General features: G+C 40.4%; 1 protein-coding gene across 1 annotated transcript in view; it reads right to left on the bottom strand.

Annotated features, from left to right (window-relative positions):
• Positions 1-26,028, bottom strand: part of CNTNAP2 (contactin associated protein 2) — a 1,977,252-nt gene that overhangs the window by 648,510 nt on the left and 1,302,714 nt on the right. Inside the window, exon 13 of the mRNA XM_045496029.1 lies at positions 20,676-20,876. Coding sequence (XP_045351985.1) covers positions 20,676-20,876 — 201 coding nt within the window. The remainder of the gene's footprint in view (positions 1-20,675; positions 20,877-26,028) is intronic.

Here is a 26,028-nt window from a genome sequence, read left to right as displayed (position 1 = left end):
CACTATATTGAGGGAAAGTGAGTAAGATGGGTCAAGAGATGTTGTCCAACTCGATTAACACAGCTTTACCTTAAAAAACATTACCCAAACAGGGGCACCTGGGTGGCTCATTCGGTTAAGTGTCTGACTTCGGCTCAGGTCATGATCTCACGGTTCATGAGCTTGAGCCCTGTGTCGGGCTCTGTGCTGACAGCTCGAAGCTCGGAGTCTGCTTCGGATTCTGTGTCTCCTCTCTCTGCCCCTCCCCCACTCGCGCTTTGTCTCTCTCTCCCAAAAATAAATAAAAGTGTTAAAAAAATTTTAAAAAAATATTACCCAAATGTATAAGGATTTTTCCAGAGAGAGAAAATTAGAGCTACATCAAAAGAAAATCAATCATTTTATTGATTTCCAGGTATCTAGGACATAAGTACTAATACAAAATATTGTAAGGAATTTGTATAAAACCCATTAGGCTTGACTTCTATAGACCTATAAACAGGCGATTTCTGTTCTCAGAGAATATGGTAAACAATTTCATAATATCCTTATTGTGTTGGTCATACAAAATACAAACACAGAAGTGACAAAATACGCTAAACCTACATCGTTTCACTATCAAAAAGTACCTCATGCCAAACTGACCTTTTTTAAAAATGTTTATTTATTTTTGAGAGAGAGATAACGTGAGTTGGGGAGGGGCAGAGAGAGAGGAAGACACAGAATCCCAAGCAGGCCCCAGGCTCTGAGCTGTCAGCACAGAGCCTGACGCTGGGCTCGAACCCATGAGCTGGAAGATCATAACCTGACCCGAAGTTGGACACTTAACAGACTGAGCCACCCAGGCACCCCTGGACTGACTTTCTTGAACTGATTGCCTCTTAATCCTTAGGTGCAAGATGAACAATTTAGTTGATTAGTCTTGGCTGCGGGTTCTCTGACTTTTGGATACAAACTCAAGAATGGAAAGCACTGGGGTCTCGATAGCCACATTTCTTTGTTTTCACGTTAATTGCTGGGTGTATTTCTCAGCCAGAAAATTAAAAAAAGAAAAAAGAAAAGAAAAGAAAAGAAAAGGAAAAAAGGAAAGGAAAGGAAAGGAAAGGAAAGGAAAGGAAAGGAAAGGAAAGGAAGGAAGGAAGGAAGGAAGGAAGGAAAAATGTTAATATTTTGGTTTCATCGAGGATAGAAAAGAAAACCTGCTTTTACATTTCTGGTGTCACAACCTCATACGTTGCAGCCAAATGGCAACTCGCACTCTGATCTTTCTCTGACAAGCAGACGTCTCAGGTGCACGGCGACCTCAGAATGCGAGGACTCGGATTATCAGTGTGGTGTCCAAAAGAAAGTGCAGGTTTTAGCATTCGAAGGGGGTTGTGCACACCAGCTCTGCCAGTTAGTATGTGAGGGGCACCACGAACATGTTCAAACCCACCAGAACCTCATTTTTCTCCTCCGTATAATATGACTAACAGTTTCTACCTCCCAACATTCTGTAAAGAATAGAGCAGGTAACAAAAGATAACACAAAGTTGCCTAGCAAAGAGTCGACGTTACATAAATGTTATCTTCCTTCTGTCCTTTGTGTGTGGAAAGAAAACTTAACAGTACATCATATTATTTACCCACGATACCGTCAAAGGAATCACTCTTCTAGATGGACTCCTAGTCATTTGACGCTAGATGACTGTTACTCTTGTTTTTTGTAGACAGTGCATTGATCCATAAGATGAAAGACAGTGTATTCGTTTGCTAGAGCCTCCATAATAAAATTCCACAGACCGGATATCTTGAACAATAGAATTCTCTGCCCTCAGAGTTCTGGAGGCTAGAAGTCCAAGATCAAGATGTTGGCAGTTTTGTGTTTTCCGAGACCTCTCTCCTTGGCTTGCAGACATCCGTCTTCTTGCCGTGTCTTCACGTGGTGTCTCTGTGCGTCCAAATGGATTCTTCTCATAGGGATGCCAGTCGTATTGGATTAGGGCCTGTCCTAACAGCCTCGTTTTAACATAATTACCTCTTTAGTGGCTTCTCTCCAAATGCAGTCACGTTCTAGGGTGCCTCTAGGGCTTCAGTAAATGAATTTGCACAATCATAGGCACACAAATCTCAGTGGGGGTATAGGCATAATTTCAATATTTTCAATTGCTTAAATGATTTTCGTCCTAAGAAGGAGCAAAATGATACTTCAGTAGGGAGGTTTTCTCCTGGAGAGCATTACTTAAGGGTCGGAAATGATGTCTAAGGAAGGCAATGTTCAACACTATTATCTGACCCCTAGCCCTTCAAAACATGAGCTTCCCCTCTTCCCCACGTTGTGCTTACTCTGAGTATTTGGAATAGTTCTGGAGTATCAGTTACAACCGATTTGAAAAAAAAAAAAGTTCTTTCATACCAAATCTCCTCTAGGCAAACAATGCCTCTGAGTATCATGTGGACGTTTCAAGAGTTGGCCTGGCCCATGACAGCAGCTGTCCCCTGTGCTTTGGGATGATGCACGTTTGCACATGTTATGTATTTTTCCTTCAGCTAAGGCCAGGGTTCTTAACCCAGCGGCTGTGGGAGTTGGGAGTCCATCACCTCTCTGAAATATATGCAAAATCGGTACGTGAACCCACATTATTTCCCTAGGAAGATGCTTCGTGTGTCTCTGCCAGATCATTGAAAGGGTTTCGTGTTCTGTCTTTCAATCATTCGACTAATCCTCATTATAATAATGTTGATTACTATATGCTGGGCACACTTCTGTGTGCTGGTAATACAGTGATGAAGCTAATATCCTTGACCTAAAAACAGGCTTCGGAAGCCTTAATCTGAAGCTTAAAGTAACTGTTATCACTCTTCTCCCTGTATTCCAAAAATGAATAATTACCCTACTTGATTGTTTTACAAATGAATATTTTCCAAGTCATTTATAAGCATTAAGAGGTTTTATGCATTACCATTAAAGAGGTAATTATGGGAAATCATGTTTACTACTTCTAAAATTATATCTCTATATAAAATTATATACATGCATATATGCTTATATATAAATTATATATTTGTATATAAATGATAATATAAAAACTTTGCTGTTTTAAGTTATTGCACTGCTATGCATTTCCACCCCCCAAATAAAATGACAAATTTATATTAGCTTAATATTCTGCTAATTCTCAGTGATTCAACAGATTTTGCTACATAGAAAACTGGGCTTTATTTTCATTCTGTAGAGAACGTAGCAGAGTGACTTATATTGAGTAGATATTCAGGAGATGTTGGTACAAAGACCAACATTTGGTAAAACGGACACAATTTAAATGACTGGATGGGTAAATAAACGGACAAGTCCACATGTAGAAATAAAGGGCTTTAAAAACTAGACTGCTTTTGTGGTTATAATTACACACAGTATACAAACTAGTAATTGCAGGACATCGCCTCAGGAGGGAAACACAACTGAGGGTCAGTTCCTACAGGCAGCATGTTCTTGGCCAGGATGCTTTCAGCAACCAAAGACATCTTGAAGATGCCTATTATGGAGCAAGGGAAAGAATAAACTAGACTTTCCTCTCATTGAACCTGTCTCTTAGGTAGACAGAAGCCAAAAACCTGTTCTGGTATTAGGTGTCCCCCTCTCCACAGGACATTCCTTGAACTAAGGGGACTTGGTTTTGCTTTACCCCCATCGTTTTTTTTTTTTTTTTTTTTTTTTTTTTTTTTTGTTTTTTTTTTTTTAATAATGCTGTAGTAACAGTACTATTTCCAGAGTTGCATGCAAGGTCTTTTGAAGCAGGAGCAGTCAATGGGGCAAAAATCACACTCTAGACCTGAATAGTTTTCTTTTTGTAAAAAATCATATCATGAAATTTTTTAACAGTTTATTTATTTATTTTGAGAGAGAGAGAGAGAGAGAATGCGTGTACATGTGGAGGTGTGCATGTGGGGAAGAGGCAGAGAGAGAGAGGGAGAGAGAGAGAATCCCATGCAGGCTCCACACTATGAGCGTGGAGTCTGATGCGGGGCTCCAGCCCCACAAACTGTGAGATCGTGACCCGAGCTGAAACCAAGGGTCAGATGCTCAACCGAATGAACGACCCAGGTGGCCCTACATCAGAGGCTTTTTGAGGAATAAAATTAAAAGGTATCACAAATTGTTGGAGTCATGGTGCAATCACCTGGGTTTCTTGGCTTGTGATTAAAGTAATAAAAATTTCATTTGATTGTGTTAATTTCCTAGGTGTTCTAGGTGATCAAATGGTGGAGGCCAACAGGCCTATAGATGTTACTGAAATTTTCCAGAACTCTTTTTTTTTTTTTTAAATGTAATAACTGCACTAGCCCCAAGCGATAGAAGGCACAGAAATAATGAACTATTAAGCTAATGAGTTAGCGCCAATAGGCATTTCTATCACCAAATTCTGAGCGGGTTACGCTCTTCAGGTAAGAAGTGGCCATTACTCACTCGCACTCATACAAGACTGCCATCTGCTACTTGATGGTACCACTCGTCTCTTTGCAAAAAAGAAGCCTTTGGGGATGGTGGGCCTGATGTTCCGGGCTAATTATAAGTTAGAGAATTGTATCTTGCTTAGCTACGTTTCCCAAGTAGTTTTTTCTGAATTTCCTGCCTAACCCCTACACCTTAATTTCATTTCCTCCTCTGACTCTTGCCAAGAGCCGCAACGCACCGTTAATCAGCTCCAGGATTCAGGAGCAGACGTAGGGGCTGTGCCATATCCCATCAGTGGGCTCAGTGACTCCTGGATGTGGTCCTTTAGGCTGTGGTATGGATGCAGAATCTGGACTACGGTTTGTAAAGGACAAAGAGTCTTTAAAGAAGGGAGGGTACTTGCTGATAAAAGTGATGTTGCATTTACATTATACAAATCAGATTGGGGGCATTGCATGTTTGATGAATACTTGTACCGTCTGATTATTAAAGGAAGTAAGTTGAAAACTGGTATTGAATTTTTTAAAAATTTTTTTTTATGTTTACTTATTTTTGAGACAGAGAGACACAGAGCATGAACGGGGGAGGGTCAGAGAGAGGGAGACAGAATCCGAAACAGGCTCCAGGCTCTGAGCGGTCAGCACAGAGCCTGACGCGGGGCTCGAACTCACGGACCGCGAGATCATGACCTGAGCCGAAGTTGGACGCTCAACTGACAGAGCCACCCAGGCGCCCCGGTATTGAATTTTTTAAAGAAAAGACTGGCCTTTCTTGCAAGCCTACAGCAAGCCAAACATGCATATCCTGAGGGTTTAGGGTAATGGACCACTTAGGGAGAGGGACTGGTACTTTTATTAGTGTCAGAGGCGTGAAGGACACATGGCTTTGGTGACTGAAATATAAGTCCAACTTTCTATTAGGGTAGCACTCTGTCATGGTGCAGGCTGGCAGACTAGAGGCCGTTTATACTGAGAAGGAATCACAAAGGAGGCCCCTGAATTTGGAAGGTCGGAGCAGAGGAAATTCCTCCATAGCTCCCACTACCACGAAGGTCCACTAAGTTCTAAAGCACTCAGGGGACTGTCTTAGTCGGTGTGGACTGTGCCTCGAAGTGGGGAGCTGACCTTTACTGAATTGGGTTTAAACTCTTCTTTGGACAATATTCTGTTTCCGGAGAAAAAAAAATACACGGCTTAAAATTGAAACGCGAGAGTGTTAGAAGAGAGGAGTTACACAAAGAAAACGACAGTATATTCTGAACATAACATCAAATATGCAATAAAACCATTTGGGCTCTTAAGACAAAGGAAAGGGCAACAGAAAACCACAGACATTTAGGGCTGAGTTAAGAGACACCTTGACTCTATAATATGGCTGGGGGAGCAGGGCAGAGCCTGGTACAGATAGAAAGCTCAGGAAAGACACCATCATCGTCAGGAAATCAGTTTATAATAGGTTTCTAACAACCACAATCAGGACAGCATCCCCTGGAAGACAGGTGGCTGGATATGAGCACTTAACTTTTACCGCGCATGTTGGGTGGCTGGGTGGGGCTTGAGGATGCTGACAGGGGACAGTGTACATGGTTCCAACTGTCCCACACAACCTTTAGCAAGGACCTCAGCCAACTATGCCTTTAGGGTCAATGTGGGGCGCAGTATGAATTCAGAGGCTCACCAGTCTCACACCTTCCTACTTCTCTTTGGAAGGAAACTATTTAAAACAGCTTTAATAGGAGATCCGTGCCTTAAGGGATCAGGTCTTAAGCCTTTCATAACCATCCCCAGTAATTAGTAGCTAAAGAGAATAGATGGCCAATAAACAGTGGCTCAGAGAATGAATGACCAGATGAAGGAATGACAAGCGATTTCAAAATTAAATATGAAGGGTTTTCTATGCAAAACAATATGTACAAGGCGAGGCGGTGCACTAGGAAACTTTATGCTAAAACTTAATTATGCAACAAATGTAAAATGTCGAGTGTTCCCTGTCTCTGTCCAGAGGATTTTATTTTATTTTATTTTATTTATTTATTTTTTTTTTTTAATTTTTTTTTTCAACGTTTTATTTATTTTGGGGACAGAGAGAGACAGAGCATGAACGGGGGAGGGGCAGAGAGAGAGGGAGACACAGAATCGGAAACAGGCTCCAGGCTCTGAGCCATCAGCCCAGAGCCTGACGCGGGGCTCGAATCCACGGGCCGCGAGATCGTGACCTGGCTGAAGTCGGACGCTTAACCGACTGCGCCACCCAGGCGCCCCTGTCCAGAGGATTTTAAAGCAAGGCAATAGGGGCTCCAGGTCTCGCATGAAATTGTGAAAACCGTGGCAACGGGGAAGATGTGTAGCCCCGGGGTAACCACGCAATCTAAACATGAGGGCCTCCATATTGTTTCCTCTACAGATAAGCAGAGTTGGTCAGAAAACAGGAGGACGAGGTTCTCCATTCAAAGAAAAAAAAGGTGCAGAAAGAAGGGAATAAACTGCAAAAGACAAGACTCCTTTGAACAATCTTGATAAGGGCTGGCATATTTACCACAACAGTTTGTGCATAAATTAAAGGTGTTTACAGGTGTTTGGTTCCTGCACAACATGGCGTAATTCACACGACCACAGCTTTGCCTGGCTCATAAATAGACATGAACATTTTTTATGCAAGTGGCATCGTTATAAAGAAATCTAAATCCCAATGTGTTAATTAAAGTATCACTTTACATTCTGAGGACATCCAGGTGGGCTCTCGGGAGAACAAATGAGATCGGAAGATAGGAAATTATTTTTAATATTTGCAAACACTGAGAAAATATTTGTGTTTTGTTATTTTGTTTTCCACCTCATTTCAGTTTCTTTGTTATTCTTTCAAAGCAATCTCTTAGGGGAAAAAGGCATTATGCAAATTTCACATCAAGTGATGTTTTATATTACATCACCTCATTAGGCACATCCTAGTAGGTTTCAGGAGCTCTTTAAAAGAAAATCCCTTCCCTTCTCTCCTTCTCCCTCCCAGGGGCAAATCGGCTGTCAATCTTAAACAAATTTAATATATCTGGCTATAAATTAATTGTATTACTCTGTAGTCATTCCCATTTAGGTTTCTTCTGGCCTTATCTTTCCTTGTATTATCATATGACAGCTTTCCAGCAGAGTTCCATGCAAAGCACACGTGACCTGCCTTTAGTATTTTCAACAGTAACACATGGATAGATAATAAGGCTCATTCACCTCAATGGTTTCTCCATCTTGGTGGTATGTGTTACCACAAAAGCTTCCAGGGAGTAGATGGCTTCACATTAAGACTTTTTTGCTGAGCAAGTGTGTCTTCGTTTTCACAGTCAGTTCCAAATCGGAAGCTCTAATATGATGAAAATGATCAAAATATCTATAAAAGTTACTAAGAAGTAAAGTACTGTGTCTGCATATTCCATGTGATCCCCATGGGGAGCCAAAATCAAGTTTCCCAGCAATGAATGCAAACATCTCAATCAACATGATGATGATTTCCCTCTCAGAACTGGAAAAACACTAAGGATTTAGTTATATGTAGGCCACATCTTCTAAGTCTATCCAACTTTCATTTTCTTTGTCTTTCCTAGGCTTTGAAAAGGAAATTCAGTTACTTGTGTGCAATAATGCAGCACCGGAAACATTTTTTTCCCCACAAAATCGAGGATTGGAAAGACCTTGAAGAAATCATCTCTGTTGTCTTGGGTTGTCAGTATTGGGGTTTTGGGGACTTCCCTGAAAAGCCTTGAAAAGAAGATGGTCTTCTGTCAGTTAAACCAAAACATCAACTCAAAGCAAGGACTGGAACAAATTTACTACTAGGCCACCAACACTCCACGGCCATCTGATTGAATATACGAAAAGAGCTAAATAATCAAAGACAAGGTCAGAAGGAATCTAGAAAGATAACTAATATGTAAATAAGAGGATAGTGAGCAACATGAACTTTCCATGACTGCAGGCGAAGAAAAAGGGCTCTATGGCCTGAGGATAGCCAGTGCCTTTGACTCCCCAAGCCTGGTTCACTCCTTGTGTTCCAAGTCCGTGCTCAAGAAGCAAGCATGTGATTCTAATTTGGTTCCCCATATGGTAGCCCCCCAGGGAGCGATTTGGCAGGGTTGAGAACAAAAGCATCCAGTCCTTTTGGCATTCCATTTTTCATTATAAATTGACACATTGTCATCCTGGTTTATATTTGGCTCTCCATGTACCTTGCCTGCATGGAATGTGCTGGCCAGACCATCCCATCCCTTGAGCAGTTACTCTTTTCATTTTAAATTAATATAGTGGCATTTTGACTGTAGATCTCAATCTCACAGACTGATTATATTTGAGATCAAACTAGAGTGTGCTGATAAATCAAGTTCTATCAAAAGAATCTGACTTTGAATCGTAGAAAACTCATTAAAGTAATGTCAGATATCTTGAGAGACAGCCTTCGAGACTTCTCCATGTGCTGTAATTTGATGCAAGCTAAGTTTCTTTTCCTTTCTGAAACTTCAATGCATAGGCAAACATTTCATCCACACTATCCTAAGAAGTTGCTTTGGACAAAATCTCTACTAAATCCTTTCTAATATAAAAGAAGCCCAATATCTTTGTTTTTCTACTTTCTCATTAAAAATGAAATTTCTAAGGCGGTTCAATATTATTTTTATTTTCTCAAGGACTTCTTTTTTTGTAGACCTTTCTCCTATATATATAATCCCAATTATGTTTCTCCTCCTCAGATCATTTATGCTTTTTAAAAATTTCTCTGAACCATGCCTACACATATTTTATACATTTTGCCTGGGTTAGGCTGTCCTTATCTTGAGGTGATAACAGGATGACAGCCATTCTGAGTGGTAGTACAAAATCAATTCTTAAAAAACACTGGTTATATATTTCTAGACTATTCTTACCCCAGGTGATTTTTTTAATTCATATTGAGTCTATGTTACTTTAGATCCCAATTTCCCATCTTTGACCAAAGCCAACCTCTCTGCACTGAATACGTATCTGTTCTGGGTAAAAGACTTGGGCTTTAGCAGTTTGGCATCAAGTTATGTTTAGCTTTAATTTTTTTCACTTTGGTCATTTTGTAAACAGTTTAGTAAATTATAGTCAACTTTTAGTTATTTCCAGCCCAATTATTTTCCCCGCAAATGATGTTACCAACTTTGGTAGCAAACACCTATTCCATGTAAGTAGCTAGATTTCTTTGCATTTCAAATAAGCTCTGTGTGGTGTTATTTTCAAGAAGTGTATCAGAACTAGCCATGAAGGAATTCCATGGAGTTCCATGGAATTATGTAGGGTGTGTGTGTGTGTGTGTGTGTGTGTGTGTGTGTGTGTGTGTGGCATTCAGAACACATAGAGATACACTAGATTATCACAGAGACCCACACTGGTGCATACCCCAACAGGTGAAAAAATACACACACACACACACACACACACACACACACACACACATACACACACATATACATATAGCGAAGTTAGATCCTTTGCCTAATATGAACAACATCTACTACAAGGCTAGAAGGAAGAAGAATAATAAACTGTCTAGGGATAGAAGGAGGGAGAAAGTCATCACCATTGAGTATCTTGAAACTTGATTATCACATTTTCACTGTACTTTTAGATACTGGTCACACTCTTATCTTAAAAGTTATAACATTCCAATGCCAAGTATTTATTTTAAAATCATCCACTATATTAATTCATGTTTTTGCTGCTGTTTGTTGGTTTAGATAATACGTGTCAAAGTGCACATTTCTTCTCTGCTTTGGTGAACATTATTTCATCAATACTTCCTATTTTTGCATTAAAACCTTGTAAGTTATGCTACCAGCTCTCTTCATGCAAACTCATAACTTGTGGTTAATAGAGCTCAAACCTCTGTCCATATGTATTAAGTTTCATCTATTAGACTTGACAATCTCGTGGTCTTGATCCTAGTAATTTTATTACTTTTCTCACCTTACCATCTTGATATTTTGAAATTAAACAAAATAAAAATGTTTTGGTTTCTAGAAACCTTTATATGGCCGCGTTCTAAGAAGAAAGGTAACTGATTTTAATTTGGGGGCTAACTAGAGCAATATGCTTTTGTAAAACTTATGAGATATGAAATATAATCCACAGTCTAGCTGGATAGAATGAAGATGGGGCTGTTCTGTTTTAGTTATTTCTCCATGATCCTTCTGGCCTCACCCTCCTGGCCCAGGCTCTCTACCCCCAACCCCACTTCCCCACATACTACGTCCCCTCCCTCCTCCTGTTACCTAGCATGGAGCCACCTTTCTCCGTCCATCCTCTCTCCCTCTAACAAGACTGAACTGAGAGTTATTTTATACTTTTGACAGAAAACAATTCCCTACCCTAAGAGAGTAAATATATGTCTTTGCTGACTTTTATGTCCGTGTCAGTGTTCTGGGGCTACCCTTCAGACACTGGCCACCCACAGGCAGACCTGGCCATCTCTGCCCCTTCTCATTTTAATAGGATCTCTGAGCAATCTGTCAACAGCAAATTAATACAGTAAGAATGCAAAGTTGGGTATGGGAATGTGTGTTAAAGCTTAAATGTACGAGTTTCTTCTGAAAAGAAAGTACCAACATTGTGTTTTCATATCTTATGTCTGAAAAGAAGTGGATAACCTTTTGCAACATTTTTCTATTTCATCAATATACAATTCACCTGTTCTATTTGAAATACCTTGATATAAAAAAACATGAAAGTCAAGTGCTCTATAGAAAAAGAGAGGCATGTTCTTACTTCTTTCACATCAAATGTTTTTCAATATGGTTCCAAACAAATCGCCATCTAAACCATATTTTTTAATATACTTGTCAGGGCCAAATCGGGGATATTGAAAAAAAAAAGGTAGATTTTCAAAATGAAGCATTTGCAGCTCTCATAAATGTCCCTTTTGGCCTCCTGCTTAACAAAAATGCTTCAGCCTTCTGTTTTAACTGTGCTAAAAGCACATTCTAATTTTGCACTCTAGGAAAAAATAAAAACTTTCCCCCCATCAGCTTATGAGGTGGCTCCATTCTCTTTCTCTTTTTCTCTTTCCTTCTTTTTCTTCCCCCACCCACCCCGCCTTTCTCTCCTCCCTTCCTCCTCTCTTTAACATACTGGTAGAAAATACATACATACATAGTATGTAGATCTAGAGGCACAAAAGCTTAGATTTTAATCTTGGTTTGGACTCTTAGCATCATTTTTACTGTTTTCCTTTGGTGAATCAACCCATCCAAAGTTATATATCTCTTTAGTTATAAAACGAAAATAATAATATATAATTTATAAAGTTTGGAGATGGATGGTTGAGCCAGGATGTATAAATGTCTATGGTAAGCCTTTAATTAACACTAATGCCATTTCTCCTTTCATTTATACCATAATCTAATTTAAAGATTAAACAAAAATTGTTTAACATTGATTCATTTTTGAGAGACAGAGAAAGAGACACAGAGAGAGAGAGATGGAACATGAATGGGAGAAGGGCAGAGAGAGAAGGAGACACAGAATCTGAAGCTGGCTCCAAACTCTGAACTGTCAGCACAGAGCCCGATGGGGGGTTCAAACCCACGGACCCCAAGATCATGACCTGAGCTGGAGCCAGACACTTAACCAACTGAGCTACCCGGGTGCCCCTAACTGAGAGATTTTAAAATATAAGTTATCTAAATATAACTAAGTATAACTTATACAAGGATAGAGGCCAGTACATTTAGTTTGCATTTCAGATCCAGAACCAAAAGAAAGGAAAAAAAAAGTTATTTTCTTTAAGAGAATCTAAGCTACAGAGTGAAGGACAAAATAGCTATGGCATTCCCAGTCCACTAACACTTTGCAACATCATTCACTGTCCTATAAAAACTACTCAGTCACTGTTTTTGGTAAATGATAGGCGAACAGGATAACAGACTCCACTGTCATTCATGGGTGGGAAAATAACAAAACTTGGAAAACATACAGTCTTTGAAATAAAATTCATGTATTATTTCATTCATATCCGTTCTAAAAAAAAAGAGTTCTTTCAACTTTCTCTGAGTTTTTGTAACATTACTTTTAGTTTGCATGGCAATGGGGGTTTGATTCAACTATAAGAAAAGTAAAACAGAAAAATACTGCCAAGGAATGTGGATGGAGTGAGGGAGCTTTTCTACAGCTTTCCTAAGGTTATGGATATGGAGTGTGCTTATTTGGATCAACGGAGATGCTTCCCTTTAGGCAGAGCTCTGAGTGAACGATGAGTTAACACTGCCACATCCTTGGTGGACACATGCTATCTTGGTTAAAATACTAAATTAAAAAAAAATGTTTTTTGAAACAACACAGAGGAAAGGAAAATCTTGGTATTTGACTCATCTTCCTGAGTAAAGTTGATCTACTTGTTTGATTCAAATCGCCATTGCTGTAACCATATAAAATGATATCTCATTTGGCAATATGACACGAGGTTCACATGTACCCTCATCATAAATGGAGAGATAGGAGAATGAAAGGTCCCCCAACACCTCGACCAGGTGTATCTCCTCTATCTGACTGAGAGAGCTACATGTTGCACAATTGAGGGAATAAACCATTGCTACTCTAGAGATGGATTTCTCAGTTGTTCATTTAAAAATATAATCTCTGACTATTATGATCAGTTTAATGTGCAAACTTAGCTGGGCTATAGTGCCCAGTTATTCAACCAAACACTAATCATGGGATTGCTAGGCAGGTGTTTTATAGATGTCAGTAAAGTCCATGATCAGTTGACTTTAAGTAAGAGAGATGGCGCCACATAAGCTGGACGGACTTGATTCAATCAGCTGAAAGGATGAAAAGACTTAGTCTTCCTTGAAAAAGCAATTCTATCCATGGGTAGCAGCTTCTTCTCATTCCTCCGAGTTTCAGTCTGCCTTTCTTGACAGTGTGCCCCAATTGTGAACTTGCCAAGCCAGGTTCCACTACTGCATAAGCCAATCCCTTGCAATAAATTTCTAAACATAAATATTTTTACTGGTTTTATTTCTCTGGTTGAACCTGAACTATACACTGGCCCCTAGAACTCAAAACTCCTGTCTCCTCTCGTTCCTAAGCTTCTCCAAATAACTTCCGATCTTCCCTTCAGTACAAAATGCACATAGCAATGATTTTAGAAATTGTCATGAATTCTAAATTTATTCAAACTTTTATCCAAGATGTAGCAGTAAAATCCCTTCAGTATTTATGTCATATGCAAAATGACTTTATTTTCATTATAAAAAAAGTTTCTGTCTGTATTTTCAGGGAAATGCTATTTCAAAACTATTCTTTGACCTCCTTGCATTCTCACAGCATCTAGAAGAGTATTCTGTATTCGACAAATGTTTGTTGAATGTTTCTTAATAAAAGTTCAGGTATTTCCAAGAGACTTTTTTATAGTAAAACTCTCTTCTTTTTCAGCATCCTGTTTAGGAGAGGTATTTTCTACATAAGGTACACAATGTAATCAGTTAGGTTTGTCTTCGTTTTATGATGTCATTGAAATGGATAATTTTAAGATGACAAACAAAAAATGTGATTTAAATATATGAGGACATTTCCAAATTCTACAGTGTGATATAAGATTTACTTCAACATGTCCTTTACTCCTATTTCAGTCATAAAAAAAAAAAAAAAAAACAACGAAGCTACACATGGGCACTCACAGAATAAAATGGCAGAAGGAAAAGTCTTCATCAAGATCTAGAAGGTCAATGTTCTTCAAAGTCACACCTCAAAGCTCAAAAAGTTGGCACCTTGAAATGCCATACTCTTTTAGTACAGGTCAAGCTACCCTCAATAAATGTGACCTTAAGATTAATTTATTAATCAGAAATATTGGACTTGACCAAAGGTCACTTGGCAAAGAGCATTTCTAATCAGAGATGGACAAAGTAAATGGCAAGAAGGAAAATGTTCTTTCATGGTGGTTGAAGAGACGAAGAGACGGGATGGGTACACATCCGGCTGGGGGTTGGCTCTATCCTCCCGTTGGCAGGAAGGCACTGACCTCTCCATGTGTTGGGGCTCACCTGAGGGAGTCAGTAGGCGAGGCTTGGGAGAAGCCAGATTGGCATTTGAACCCAGCTTTTTCACGTCTAGCCACAATGACTTTTAGTGAGTCCATTCACCTCTCGGAGCCCTATTTTGCAAAGTGGAGATAATAAAATCTACCACATAACTCTGAGAGGTAAAGGAGATAAAAGGTCAAGAAAGGTATTTGGTCAATAGAATTTAATGAAAATCTCTACTTTTCTTTATCTCCCGTCTCAGAGCAGATGCTCTTTTTTTTTTTTTTTTTGTTTTTGCCAGGGCTAATTTCATATTCCCTTTTCTCTTCCGAGGCCTCTTACATTCCTTCTCTGTCTTACATCTTTAGCCTCATCTGCTCTACTGTCTCCTCCATGTATAAACTTACTCATAATTCTCTCATTTTTTAAACATATAAACAATTCCCAAACCCTTGCTTTAGTTCTGTCTTCTGATTAAACAGCGGTTCTGTATTCAGCCATCCCTTCTTACTATTGAACTTCCTGAAAACGCTCACTTGCTTTTTTTATTCATTCTTCAGTGGCTCTGCCCAGCAGATCCCACCACCACGAATCTCCAGTGGCCTCCCAACAGCCAAAGCCAAGGCCTGGCTTCCTCTGTACGATGTCTCACCACTGCCCATATCTCGAGTTTCTTGTTTGTGTTCACTTATTTTTACTTGTTTGTGTATTGTCAAATACTCCTTTGCCTTAGCTTCCCCATTATTAGCTGTCTTCCTCCTGCTGTGATCATTACTTCGGAGTCCTGTTGGTGAGCTGCACTCTCTCCTTTAAGGACTTTTTCAAATTAGTGTTTTCTTTCCTTCAATGTTCTTTCCTTGCTCTTCCCATGACCTCTCTGAGTCATCTTATGAAGACATTACAACCGTTCTAGTCATCCATTTTACCTTCACTCCTGGGTAGAGGGGAAGATTACTCCTAAAGTTATCCTGAAGTTACTCCACAGGTAAGCAATCATGACTCATGTTGCTTCTACTACCTACACTTTAAAGAAAGTCTTCCCTCTTAATGCCCAGGGAGCCTCTCAGATATTCAGTCTCGTCCATTCTCTGGTGGCACTGTGCGGGAGGCTTGCTTCCCGCAAACCTGGTCATCCCTCCATGCTACTCTTCACGTAACAGCTGGAATCCCCCACTTAAAACCATTCCCTTGGCCCTTTGAGTGGAATCCTGAAGGTCATGCAGAGACTCTCCTTCATATTTCTCTCTATCTCTCACCCTCAAGGTCTCTACTCCAGCCATTCTCATGTCTTTCCAAGTATGTGTCCTTTGATGTCCATCTCAGAAACACTGCACATTCTGATATCTCTAACCTAGAATTCTCCCTGCCATTTTTTTCTTAGGCAACTCATACGAATCCACATGTCAGCTTATAAGTCACAATTCCTGATATGCAATAAACAATAAATATCTGTGGACTGATTGATGATCTCAACCATTATTCCAGCTGAGGCCTTCATCAACTCCTATCCATACTGCTGAAATAGCCTCTATTTTCCCTGTGACCATTCTGTCCCTTTTACCCACAATGTCCTCTATGGACAGTCTAGTTGCCTGGGTGTGGAATATTACCGGATTTAATCCGCTACTTTTACCTTTTAGTTATTTCTACCTTCCTTGCTTGCCCCATTTAATTAAACCCTCCAGTTTTAGTAATAATTAACACAATAATTAGCTAAATTATTCATCTGTGAATTAATATACTGACTAGACACAATGAAAATGTTAGTCTTTAGTGGCAACCAAGCAATGTTTTTATCTATGTTGTTTCAAGAGTTAAACATCATGGCTTCTTACAAGGCATAGCACCAACTTGGAAAGTTCACTTTCTTAATAACTTCACCAAAGTTTAGAAATTTCTTCTAAAAATAGGTTATAAGTTATAATACCAGAGTCATGTTTTCTTGTCCTTTGGATGCCACTAAATCACTGTTTAGTATCATCAAAGTATATTGAATTTTACACAGCTTACTTTATAGGCAAAAATTGTGAACATAATTCCTTTTCAATAGATACAAAATCCAATAGTAAACTACCCCAAAGCATGGATAATTTATATTGCTTCTTTCAACAAAAGAAGCAATAAAACTATGACTTATGAGAATAGAATAAGACTACATTGAGAAATTAAAGGAAGTGAAACACTGGAAACCAAAGAAAACAACACTAAGTATAGTCAGAGAAATAGGAATCATATCAACTTTATACCTCTACAATTAAATCTTTATAGATGTAAGGAATACATACCTCAACAATAAAAAAATTCTTAATTAGAAAGTACAATGTTTTATAAAATAAATATAGGGCAACAGTGCATCTAAGATATGAAAATAAGAATTTTAAAAGCAGGCTAGTAGGTCTTTGTCCAAATACAGGGAAATATTTTATCTAAAATATTAAGATTGTTGACTAAGACATTTCTCAAGTGGGATGCAATGAAACTTTCTCTTGGTATCTAGCTTAACAAATTCAGGTTCTTAAGGTATTTATTTCAGAAGTAGATTTCATTGTTTAACCATTTTTGCCTTTGTAAGTTCAGATATTACTACATTTGTAGTTCTGGGGATATAAATATAAAACATGCTAATATCCTTTTGGTTTTTGATATCCATTAATGGTTTTCGTTAAGTACAATTTGTTCATTCCCAAGTTGGTATGCCTCACTCCAAACAGGCTCTTCTATGGAATAAAATAACTTTATTTGTCTTGTTTCTGTGTCTTTTATAAAGCTGATAAGGACAACTGAATTAATAGTTACATGGCAAGAACAGATATGACCATAAAAAATGGCAAAATCATTACCGTAAAATGGATTCCATTTTTAAATTTTGTAGTAATAAAAAGAAGAGATAAGATTGCAAGAAATATATTACACTACCCTTGTAAAGTTGCAAGAAACCAATGATGAGTAATTCTACATTGGTTAGCTAATGGTAGGGTACAACCAAACATTTATCAAAATAAAAATGAGGTCCTTATGCATACAAACAACTCTTTATCATAAGTATCATTAGAAACTATAGAGACCCAAATGAACTCTTGAGGGTAAGGCTCTTAAAATAAAGAATAACATTTTAAGTACATAGCTATTACAAACTCATTTGATATTCATTTTAATTGCCATGACTATAATGAATATACTTTGTATTCAAACAGATGTCACAAGGAGTACTACAGAAGTTCCAATATAATTCAGTCTTAGTTAAGAACGAGTAAATGGATATTTAAAATTGAATGTTACCAGGAAGGAGGGAAAAAAAAACCAATTACAGCACACATTAGCTCCTTAAAACAGCAAATTAAAGATTTTTATTAAATTGTGTTCTTTCTTATTTGGACATATACAGAATGCCATCATACGGAAACACTCGCTACCCCAACTATTCCTTTTCCTTGCTTCAGCTGTTCTACAGATTAGCTAGCCTGGAAAACAGAAGTTGGGAGGATGAAGAATGACTCAGAAGGGTGGGTTGAAATGGGGCGCCCGGGTGGCTCAGTCGGTTAACTGTCCAACTCTGGCTCAGGTCATGATCTCACAGTCCGTGAGTTCGAGCCTCACGTCAGGCTCTGTGCTGACAGCTCAGAGCCTGGAGCCTGTCTTCGAATTCTGTGTCTCCCTCTCTCTCTGTCCCTCCCCTGCTCGTGCTGTCTCTTTCTCTCAAAAGTAAATAAAACATTAAAAAAAAAAAAGGTGGGCTGAAATTCACTCTGTAACATTTAGAGACTGGTCTATGCAAAGGATTAAAAAATACTACAGTGCCAGTTTGGTTTAGCTGAAGGAGCAGGAAATTAGGTGTGCCCTTTTTGTTTAATTGGCTAGACAAGCTCTAATATTTCCTTTAATTTTCTCCACCATGGAGAACTCAAACCTTAAAGTCTAACACGAGAGACCTTCATGCTTTAAATTAAAGATGGTGTTTCTTAGTGTATGGTCCACAGAACTACTCTTGGATGTTTTTTAAAAGCAAACATTTGTGGGTCCCAACCAAGTTCTACCGAATGAGAGTTCCAGGAATACGGCCATGCAATCAGCATTTTGACAGACCTGAGAATTCTGATGCACACATGGGTTTAAACCAACTGCCCGAAGGTAGGATGAGATAATAGTTAAAATTATATAATGATGTATTTTCAGTTCATTCCAATTAGCAAACATTGATTAAGCACTAATGTCTTGTGAGTAAAAATTACACATATATATGTATATACATATACATATAATTATGTATATATACATATGTATACATATACACACACACATCTTCAAAGGCAAGCAGCATATGATAAACTTATTTTCAGAGCATAATCTATTATGTACAATAATCATCTACAAATGTCTGGAAACACAATATCTGGAATCCCAAGAAAATAGTCTGCTATTGTGCAGATTAGCAGTGAACTCCTGACTTTGATTTAGTGTGTTGAACTTATTATTTTTTTATTTATTTAATTTTTTTTAATGTTTATTTATTTTTGGGACAGAGAGAGACAGAGCATGAACGGGGGAGGGTCAGAGAGAGAGGGAGACATAGAATCCAAAACAGGCTCCAGGCTCTGAGCAGTCAGCTCAGAGCCCGACGCGGGGCTCGAATTCACCGACCGTGAGATCATGACCTGAGCCGAAATCAGACGCTTAACTGAGTCACCCAGGCGCCCCAAACTTATCATTAGAAATGTAACTGAGTACTGCTTAAAAACAGACTAGAAACTAGCCTTAGGCTTACCCTCCTTCAACGTCCTCAAACTGTGTCTCTGCCTCTGAGCACCTCAACACCCCAGCCACAATCATCTCTTCTTTCTTCAAACAGCATAAGCGCTAATTGTCTGAACCAATCGTGTCCACATGTACTTTTTTTTTATAGATTTTACTTTTAAAGTTAATTTTTATGTATTTTGAGAGAGAGAGAATAAGAGAGAGAGAGAGAGAGAAAGAGAGAGAGAGAAAGAGAGAGGGAGGGAGGGAGGGAATCCCAAGCAGGCTCCCAAGCCCCAGTGTGGGGCTCAAACTCAAACTGCGAGACCGTGACTGGAACCAAAAAGAGAATCCGATGCTTAACCGACTGAGCCACCCAGGCGCCCCTAGATTTTACTATTAGATTCTAGAGGTTACAATTGTCTATAATTTCAGCGCATAAAATACACGCAAATCTTTAAAATACCATATAATGTTTTATTAGAACTCTTCTTTGTAAGCTATTCCACATAATACTGCCTCTAATCCAACACCGATTTGGGGCATCAAACAGCCCATGGGTCTGTGATGTGGCATGATGCCACTTCTAACGCTTACTATTACAAATAATCAGTATGCTATTTGCTATTTATAAAGTCCTTAAGTGGATCAAACCCTGCAGTCAGCATTTAGTACACGAACTTATTAAATTCTCACTCACCTGCAATACGCATTATGATTCCTATCGGAATGAAAAAGACTGGAAACTGAGGCTTACGAGTTCAATCAACGCCACCCAAATCGCACACCTGGAGAGCGGCGCGGCTGAAAAGTGTGGTCAGTGTGCATGCTTTATTTCTGCTCTGTCATACTACAGACGGAGGGATTTCGTTTTCTGTCAACGTCTTCAATTGGCGGCCAAGAACCCCAAAGCACGTGGATCTCTATTTCCAGTGCATCCTTTGGACACTAGTTTTTATACCTTTAACGCACACGCACACCCACCCACACACACACACTCGGAAGCATCGCTAAGAGTAAGCCGTCCCACACCTAAACAATCAGGTCGAGCCCCTTGAGACAAACGGATCCTGTTAAATGACTGCAGACAGCAAAGGGCTCTGAATTCTATCGCTGTGCTACACGCCTTTCAGCTTCTCCTTAAACACAACTGAACAGCTCAGAGGGCATCGCTTGAAAGTTCACAAGAGGCTCGGAGACACCTTTGCCCGAAGCCACGACTGATCATTAAGCACCAGAAACATTCGTGCACGTAAGTAGGCGCGGAAAGTTGAAAAACCTGGACGTTGCAGACCAGGGAATTTTTTTTTTTTTTTTCCTTAACATCGTACTTTGTCAGTTTCGTTCTCCAGAAAACAAACCAAGTGCGAGTTGACTTTGGTCACAGCTGCCTGCACTTGGTGAGGCCGGACTGGGAGATGCTAAATCACACCTGTTGGGTGGTGGCCGTCATTCCAAGCACCAGCTGGGACAGTAATTAAAAGGAACCCTCCATTCCCAGCCTACCTGGGGTGTTCAACAGCCTGGACATCTTGCAGAAGTAGGAGACGTACTGCTCACAGTGCTCAGCGCTGCTGGTGACGGCACTGATCTGGTCCATGGAGGCGCTGTAAACGAGCTGCGTCACGGAGTATTTTTCTGGGCTGTAGCCCGCCACCGTGGTCTGCATCTGCAAATCGTGAGACACGATGGTCCACACTTTGTCCTCTGTGGGGAGAAACATAACGACGAAAACGGGTCGTTAGGACGCAAATGCTTCCGCAAGCGGCAGAAAATAATTGGGCTCCACCTTCCCTGACTCAACGTAGAACAGGGTTGAGGACAGCTAACCTTAAACTTCTATCCGAGAAGTCCTGCTTGTATAGACAAAGTAGAAAGAAATGGGTTTTTTTTTTTTTTAGTGTTTATTTATTTTTGAGAGGGAGAGAGAGCGAGAATGCAAGCATGAGCGGGGGAGGGACAGGGAGACAGGGGGGCAGAGGATCCCAAGTGGGCTCTACGCTGAGAGCAGAGAGCCCGATGTGGGGCTCACACTCACCGACTGTGGGATCATGACTTGAGCTCAAGTCAGACGCTCAAGCGACTGAGCCCCCGGGTGTCCCAAAATATTTCTCATTAAGAACAAATGCAAGATACCTCCGAACACACAGCTTATGTCTCCCGTTGATACTAATATCCACAGCCCGCTATGTTCCCACTCCTTCCTGACGCTCTAACCCATCACACCTCTGATACAACAGTATCTGCGCTTTCTGAAAGGAACTGTGCTCTCTCCGGCCTCAGAATCTTTGTCTATGCTGTTTGCGCTAATCAGAAAACGCACCCTCATCTTGTCAACAAATATTTTCACCTGACCTTTTGGATGAACCTGGACCCTGCATCTTGTTATTGAAATGCTCTATACCTGGGCAACAACACAAATGAGTAATTACCTTGATGTTTTGGACCCTGAAAATTTCCATGTGCAAAAAGGAGAAGCAAACGTAAGGTTGATGAGTCTGAAATATAACCCTATGTACTCCTGAATTTGAATTAGAAGCATCACTATGAACCCATAATTTTTCTTTTTTAAAAATGTAGACCTACGTCTTAGCTCCGACCACTGGAAAAGGCCCCAAACAAGGACAACCTGTGGCACCAGATTGTCATCACCCAATAGGATTTTTCATTAAGAGAAAACCGGGCTGCCAGGTGAAGTGACTGATTCTGGGGCTGAAAATATACAAGATAAGCCTGGAACGTAACGTCACATGGAAACAAATGAGCTACTGGAAACGGAGGGCAGCTCAAAGCCCCCCCGGAACAGAGAAGGATGATTTTTTAATTTTTTTTTTTCAACGTTTGTTTATTTTTGGGACAGGGAGAGACCGAGCATGAATGGGGGAGGGGCAGAGAGAGAGGGAGACACAGAATCGGAAACAGGCTCCAGGCTCTGAGCCATCAGCCCAGAGCCCGATGCGGGGCTCGAACTCACGGACCGCGAGATCGTGACCTGGCTGAAGTCGGACGCTTAACCGACTGCGCCACCCAGGCGCCCCACGAGAAGGATGATTTTAACATCACTAAGAATCTCCTGCAATGGAATAAAATACATCTGGTATGTTTAATTCCAGGCGTTCGTGAAAATAAAATGAAATGATCAATTGTGGGAAATGCCAGGTAACTAACTCATTGTTTTGAATTTTAGGAAATAAGGACAAAGAAGCATCTAGTTTACCTTACCTGCATGTTCTGTAACATAATTAACGGTCTCTTTACGGACGTATTTCAGCTCATACATGAAGATTAACTGAGGGAACCAGAAGACCGTCGTTTGGGAACTTCTGACAAGAAGGAGCTAAGCAACGGTACTCACAGCTGGTACTACAACCACAAGCACAACCAGAGGAACTGTGCCTTCTGGTGGGATTGGAACACAACGCTGCATGGCAGGCAGTGTTGGCCCACATCAAACCTGAATTTCATCGCGCTTACAGTCCTCACTGCCAGCTCCTAGGACATACAGGGGGAGGGGACTTTGTTAAGTGAGATCTGAGGGAAGAGTCCACAAAATCTCTGCAGTGTGAAACTCTACAGATTATGCGATCTAGTTTCTTCCACAAATAGTTACAAGGGAACAGAGATTAAAAGAGACTTTCTGACCTTGTCCCTCACGTAGTTTTCCTTATTTCAGCAAATGACAACTCAGTTCTTCCAGTTGCTCGGGACAGGAGCCTCCGAGTTCCCGTTACATCCCCCACCCCCCTTCTTCGACACGCATCATCCAACCTCTCCGTGGATCCTGTCTGCTCTGCCTTCTACATTTGAGATCTGGGTGCACCTGACCTCCACCTCCCCACCGGTTCTGGTCAAAGCCCCCACCTCCTGCTGCCCACATCACACAATCCCTTCCACCCCTCCCCTGCTTCCACCCCTGCACTCTCACACCTACCCTCCACACAGAAGCCACGCTGAGCCTTTCGAAAATATGGCAAACTCGGATACTCTGCTCAAAGCCCTCACGTGGCCCGGGGTTTTGCTCAGAGTAAAAGACTAGTTGTTGAAACAGCCGGAGGCTCTCCGTGACCCAGCTCTACCTTGCCCTGCTCCCTCCTACTCTCCTAATGTCCCCCTTGTTCGGGGGGCTCCAGCCACACCGAGCTCCTTGCATCCCTCAAGCCTGCCCGGCCAGCCCATCTTGGAGCCCATGCTCTAGCTCTTTCCTTAGATAGCAGCAGGGGTGACCCCTCCTCCTCCTGAGGTCTGCCCTGAAGCCAACTTCTCCTTTGCTGAGCCCCTCCTCCACCACAGCTGCTTCCTATCTCCTTGTCCGGCTTTGTTTTCTCCATAGTATTTATCCCTCTCCAGCTGAGTGCCCATTTTCATTTTGTCTGTCCGTCTACGTTAGAAGGGGAGGAAGAAGGGGTTGTTTCCTTTTTTTGACAGAAAGAGAGCCAGGAAGGGAGAGAGAAAGAGGGAGACACAGAATCTGAAGCAGGCTCCAGGCTCTGAGCTGTCAACACAGAGCCCGATGCAGGGCTCGAACTCACAAACCGTGAGATCATGACCGGAGCCAAAGTCAGATGCTTAACCCACTGAGCCACCCAGCTGCCCCAGGAAGAGGTTGTTTTCAATGCTGTATGCACAGTGGTTAGAATAGTCATTACACATAAGAGACCTTGACGATACATTCATTGAATAAAACGAATTAAGAAAACATAAATAAATACAAATAACCTGATCCAGGAACTTCTTAAATCACTTTGGTTCAAGTTCTGGCTCTGACCTTCCTCAGGGACCCTGGGCGAGCCACATCGTTCTAAACTATAATTTCCCTTCATCAGTTACAATGTGCCTCTGTATTAGAATCCTTTGCACTTCGCTCTTCTGAGACCAACTAAAGCAAGTTCAAGTACGGTGCCCATGTAGTAACACGTTTTCCATGGGATAGGATGATCGTTTTCCACGTTCACCTTTGGCCTGATCAGAACTGTCTTCCTTCAGCTGCTCTGATACAGCAACAAAATACAATGTGTTCTAGTAATTCTGTCTCTTTCTGACATGATTCTGACCGCGAACAGATTGTCACCTATATCCAGACCTTCGCATTTACCTTCACCTAAGTAAAGGTCTGTTAATTAAATATGGTGAACTTTATCTCTTTTCTGTTAAAATCAGCCTCTAGTATAGAGTTCTCAAATGTTTGACACTACTCGCTATTTACTTAAAAAAAAAAAAAAAAATCCTTACCAGGACCATGTCTTTGTTCTATGGCAATATTCCAATATTCCATGACTTTCATTCTTTAACTCATAATGAAACAGCACTCTACTCTGACCCTTTCTCAAGTATCATAAGCCCCTTTTTAATTTACACAAAATGATGTTCATAAAGGCAAACATTAATTAAGCAAGTAAAATAAAATGGTCACCCATTACGGTCTCTGTCAATAACTTTAAAAATATTAACCAATATGTTAATATTGATGAGTTGCTAACATTTTGGTTCCAGTGACTGCTGGGCCCTAAACCCTACACCCACGCATTTGAGCACACACATTTCTGTGCCAATCTTCTGGGCACCACGTTCTTTATATTTGTTTCATAGCCCATTCGCTCATTCGACAAACAGTACTGAGTATCCACTATGGATCAGATATGGATCTAGGCACTAGGGGAACCACAGAGGAAAAAAATTCTAAGTGTTTGCAGTTGACGTTCTTGTATTCTAGTGGGGGAAAAAACCAGATAATGAAAAAATTAAAATATCATATGTAGTTAGCAATTGATAATGGTGAGAAAAACTACATCGAGAATGGAAGAGCAGGCTATGTGTAGATTGCAGTTTAAAAAATTTTAAGTATAATTGATATACGATGCCCTATTAGCTTCAGGTACACATCATAGTGACTCGATATTTTGATACATTGTGAAATGATCTCCATGGCAAGTCTAGTTACCACCTGTCACCATACTGAGTAATTACAATATTATCGACTCTATTCCCTATGCTGTACATTACATCCCCATGGTTTCCTTATTTTGTAACAGGAAGTTTGTAGCTCTTAATTCCCTTCAATTATTTTGCCCATCCCCCGACCCCAACCCATACAGTAATCAAGTTTGTTTCCTGAATCTGGGAGTCTGTTTCTGTTTTGTTTCTTTTGTTTTTTAGATTCCACATATAAGTGGTTTCACATATAAGTGAAATCATATGGTATTTTTCTTTGTCTGATTGCATTTTCAGTTTTATTTATTTATTTTTTTAATGTTTACCTATTTTTGAGACAGAGACAGAGCATGAACAGGGGAGGGGCAGAGAGAGAGGGAGACACAGAATCGGAAACAGGCTCCAGGCTCTGAGGTGTCAGCCCAGAGCCCAACGCGGGGCTCAGACCCACGAACTGTGAGATCATGACCTGAGCCGAGGTCAGATGCTTAACCGACTGAGCCACCCAGGTGCCCCTTTCTGACTGCATTTTTAAAGACCGAGGACAGCACAACAAGCCTCACTACGTGACATCTGAATAAATAAGATCATTGTCCAACAAGCCGTGTGAATGTCCGGGTAAAAGTATTCCAGACAGAGAAAGGGCAAATGAAAACGTTCTGGCTTGAGAATATTTCTGGTGTTGTTCAGGTATACAAGGAGGCCAGTGAGTGAGGAAGGAAAGAATAGCAGGAATTAAAGTTCGAGGTGTAATGGGGATGGGGGAGGTGTGTGACCCCAAAGTGAAATGGAAAGTCCTTGGCACAGGAAGGTTTGGAGCAAGTTAATGTGGCATGCTTAAACTTATTCTCTGACATACTATCCTTTATTTCAATAAAATTATATACTTCAGAAGGCTTGAAAAACATGTGTGTGTGCATAGATAAAGATT

This window comes from Leopardus geoffroyi, chromosome A2 (genome assembly GCF_018350155.1).
Source record: "Leopardus geoffroyi isolate Oge1 chromosome A2, O.geoffroyi_Oge1_pat1.0, whole genome shotgun sequence".
Classification (NCBI taxonomy): Eukaryota; Metazoa; Chordata; class Mammalia; order Carnivora; family Felidae; genus Leopardus; species Leopardus geoffroyi.
Note: the sequence above shows the minus strand (reverse complement) of the source record. Positions and strands in the feature narration are given on the sequence as shown.